At 39.5% G+C, this 3,909-nt stretch overlaps 1 protein-coding gene across 1 annotated transcript; it reads left to right on the top strand.

The window, feature by feature from the left end:
• The first annotated feature begins 1,305 nt into the window (after positions 1-1,305).
• LOC117315906 lies at positions 1,306-3,707 on the top strand. The gene is made up of 3 exons (XM_033870326.1): positions 1,306-1,580; positions 3,139-3,208; positions 3,368-3,707. Exons 1-3 carry the CDS (start codon positions 1,362-1,364, stop codon positions 3,517-3,519), a joined length of 441 nt encoding a protein of 146 aa, XP_033726217.1. The 5' UTR covers positions 1,306-1,361; the 3' UTR covers positions 3,520-3,707.
• Positions 3,708-3,909: the final 202 nt, after the last annotated feature.

Below are 3,909 nucleotides of genomic sequence, written 5' to 3'. Positions count from 1 at the left end.
TAAATATTGCATAGTAATACATGTCCTTTAACTGTTTAACTATTTGCCAGGTGTCAGTTAACTAAGCGATAAATGATTAGCTAATTAATTGATTGGCTAAGCTTAGTGTTGATTGCTTTATCGGCGTGTGATTACGTTGCGCGTAGGGTGTTTTCGTTACAGATTATCATCTTCTGAAGATCATAAGATCGCCGTTTAATTGTTTTCATTAGGAAGAGGAGAAATTGAGGTACTCTTAGTAGAAGGAATGTTTAGATACGACATGAAGGAAGAGTTGAATTTGAGGTACTCTTACTTTTTTGTGTACTGTCATAAAATGGCATTTTGGCCTAACCGATCCACATTTCGTTTGATTTGTGCATTGTTTGCAGATTTCCCGTGACATGTCGTCAACAAGTTGTAGCTTGTGACAATTGTGAAAGATGGCAACACCGCACATTCGATACAAGTAATTAATTTCCTTTCTATAAATTTCATTAATTTCCTTTATATATATACGTCCCGTTGTACTTAGCGATTTTATTTCAATATTAATTTCCTTTATATATATATATATATATGTCCCGTTGTACTTAGCGATTTATTTCATTATTAATTTCCTTTATATATATACGTCCCGTTGTACTACGCGATAAACTATTTTTTGTTAGGAATTTCCTTGGCGGACTATCGCCTTGCAGTGAGGACATCGTCCGACATTCACTTCACTTGTCATCAGTGTGCCCCTGATATCACCCCCATCGATTCCGAGACCGACATCACAGACTTCACCGACCAGCTCCAGATTACCAACTTTAATATCCTTGATGATTCCTTTGACATGTCCGATCGGGAGAGACCGGAGGAAGCAACGGAGCCGCAAGAGAAGTAAGTTAAAAACATAATTAAGTTCAATTCAACAATAAATTCATTAATAATGAAAATACATTTTGAATGATGTTGTTATATGCTTTCTTTACGATATTGTGCTCACATCGAATGATCCAAATGACTTATCACATTTTTTTAAATTTAATTTTATAACCTTTTTAAACAATTTCATAAATACAATTTTGCTTAATAGGTCATTTGATGCAGAGGACAGCATTCTAGACGACCAGCCCACCACATACCAGGTACTTGCCAAAGGAACCACCCGCGGGAAGCCTCTACTGGTGTCAAGTGATTGGTATACATATAGAGTAAAGGTAAGAGTCAATAGGTGTTCATATCATCATGATTACTTATGTTAATTTTTCACGCATGTGAACTTTATTTCATCATGTAATATACATTGTACATCATACATGTACATGCAGTATTTTAAAGAAGCCATTTAATTTATTGTTCCTTTATTTATAAACACAAATTTAACAATATATATGGGTTTTCAGAAGACCAACAAGTCGACGACCATATGGACTTGCAGCATTAGATCAAAGACTATTCATTGTTATGCCACCATTGTTGCAAAGGGCACCCAGTTCAACCGAGGACCACAAGAACATGTTCACCCACCGGAGCCCAGGAAAACAGCAAAGGCTAAGGTTACACATGTGTTTGTGTTGATGTCTCGTCGGCGGAAGTCAGACTACGTTCGGGTATGTAATAGCCTGTGTATTAGAATTAAATGATGTGTTAATCTGACAAATATATAAATGTACCCATTATTTTAACAGGAACGAATTAACAAAGTAGTGGTAAAGTTAATAAAAACAAGATGCCTATAGGCCTAAGCGCTCACCTGCTGTGATTATAGCCCCATATCATTTTTTCCATCCCCCTACGAACCAACTAGAGGCTGATAGCTGGTGGGCAGTATATTACCAAGGGTCTTTCTCAAAGAAGATGGGAAGACAGCCATTTTTCATCGACTCCGAGGAAAATAGTGATATGAACATTTAAAAGGGTACCCAGAGATCAGAGGATATGGTATGTGGTCAGTAAAAGCTGAATACTTAGTACTTGTATTGAAAATGTGATTTGGTGCGCGATCTTATACGTCAAATCGCTTCTCATCTCGGACGCCACTGCGCGTGCATGATTCTCGTGCGAACTTGTATGCATTGCTCTATGAATGTGCCTACTCCAGTCACTGTTTTCCCTTTATTTTGACTTAATTTTGCTGCTTCATATATGTCAACGTACTGTCTGTATAGATGTCCCAATCTACCTGTTCTGCTTATCAGCGAGACAAGCGAAATCGCGAAGTTCATTCATCTTCATCCAACTCGTCCGAGTCCCAGGAGAATAAAAAATACAAACTCAAGTGACGATACACTTCCCTGTGTTTTCTCGCCCATTCCTACGACCATGTCGCATATAAATCAACAAACTGCTATTAGTGGTCAGTACGTACCCCAGGGCCAGTTGATTTACACTAGCCCTCCGTTCCAGCCAATATACCCCCAGGGACAGCTACATGTACAGGGAAATGGCGGTACCGGTTTTAGGCTATGTGATGACGATATAGACCGTGTGGTTAATGCTGTAAAAGCTTCCATTCGCGACGAGATCAATGTTATTGTCGAAGCTTTGGTGAATCAACAGTTGGAGCCCCTTAAAATGCGTGTGGAGTCGCTAGAGTCCGAAAATCGAAACCTACGACTGGCTATAGATGATGTTGAGCAGTACGGCCGTAGATCGCTGGTTCGCTTCTCAGGGTTCCGGGAGGATAATCCACGGTTATGAAAGCTGTTGAAGCTGACCTAAGTCCCGCCGATGTTGAGAGATCACATCGTGTGGGCAAGCCCAGTCAGCAAAACGGTAGCTCCCCCAGACCTAGACAGATTATAGTGCGCCTGAAATCGGTAGATGCTAAATTTCGGCTACTGAAATCGTCAAAGCTGTTTCGGAACTGTCCAAAACCTGTAAAACATAATTACAAAGATGGCGATCATGGCAGCCATCTTGAATTTTATTTTCACTTAATGAATACAAATATCTAGTCAGGACCTTCTAACTAATCATTCAATGCGAATTTCAACATTCTCGGTTAAAAAAAGTTAACGGACGACGCACGACAGACGCCGGATGATACCCCATAGCAAAAGCTCACCTGAGCCTGCCTTCGGCTCAGGTGAGCTAAAAATGGACAGGTTATTGTGTAAACTTAGTACTTTTGGAAACAGTCCCTTTAAAGTTATTCATTATTTACAGGTTTTGACGGCTATCAGAGATAGATTGGGTGACTGCCAGGTTGAACAATGTATGCTCGACTTTGAGCAAGGTAAGAAAAACTATCAAATTTATTGAATGAAATGCTGTGATTTTTATTTAGGATCATCATTGAAATGATAACTGGTAACAATATAACTACCTGCTTGCAATTATGCTAGGATTCATTTTATAACAAACTATGCATTAACAACACATTTTTATGTTACAGCTGCTTGGCAGTCCATTAGAGAGGTTTTTCCTGGTGTGAATCTTCGCGGCTGCATTTTTCATCTGACACAAGAATTGTGGCGACACATCCAGGAACTTAGACTGTCACGCACATACAGAGAAAGGGAGCCACCCACAACTTCATCCGGATGATCCTGGCCTTACCATTTCTGCCACCTCATCAGATCCGCCCCACATTTGATGCTTTCAGAGGACGTTGCCCTGCAGAGCCTGGTCACCCTCTTAGCCAGTTCGTAGAGTACGTGAGGAGCCAGTGGATTGACTCTGCCACTTTCCCGCCGACAACTTGGTCAGCCTTTGAATCATCGGTCCGAACCAACAATGATGTTGAAGGTAATTATAATTCATAATAGCGATAATCAATATAATCCTGTCAATCAACATGTTAAACTGTAAGAGCTATAATTACATTTCTAATTACATGTACCTAAACTTGATGGTATCAAAAAAAAAAGAAAATTATGAATGAACATTGTGCTATTTCAGAGAATGTACTCACTATATTTTCTTCTAAATTTTAGG

Source organism: Pecten maximus, chromosome 17 (genome assembly GCF_902652985.1).
Source record: "Pecten maximus chromosome 17, xPecMax1.1, whole genome shotgun sequence".
NCBI lineage: Eukaryota > Metazoa > Mollusca > Bivalvia > Pectinida > Pectinidae > Pecten > Pecten maximus.
Note: the sequence above shows the minus strand (reverse complement) of the source record. Positions and strands in the feature narration are given on the sequence as shown.

Bases quoted from the DNA above. Each gene is read 5' to 3' on its own strand.
- LOC117315906 (XM_033870326.1), top strand. From the start codon at position 1,362: ATGGGTTTTCAGAAGACCAACAAGTCGACGACCATATGGACTTGCAGC. The intron at 1,581-3,138 runs GTATGTAATAGC...CATTATTTACAG, and splicing joins GGAAGTCAGACTACGTTCGG to GTTTTGACGGCTATCAGAGA. The intron at 3,209-3,367 runs GTAAGAAAAACT...TTTATGTTACAG, and splicing joins TATGCTCGACTTTGAGCAAG to CTGCTTGGCAGTCCATTAGA.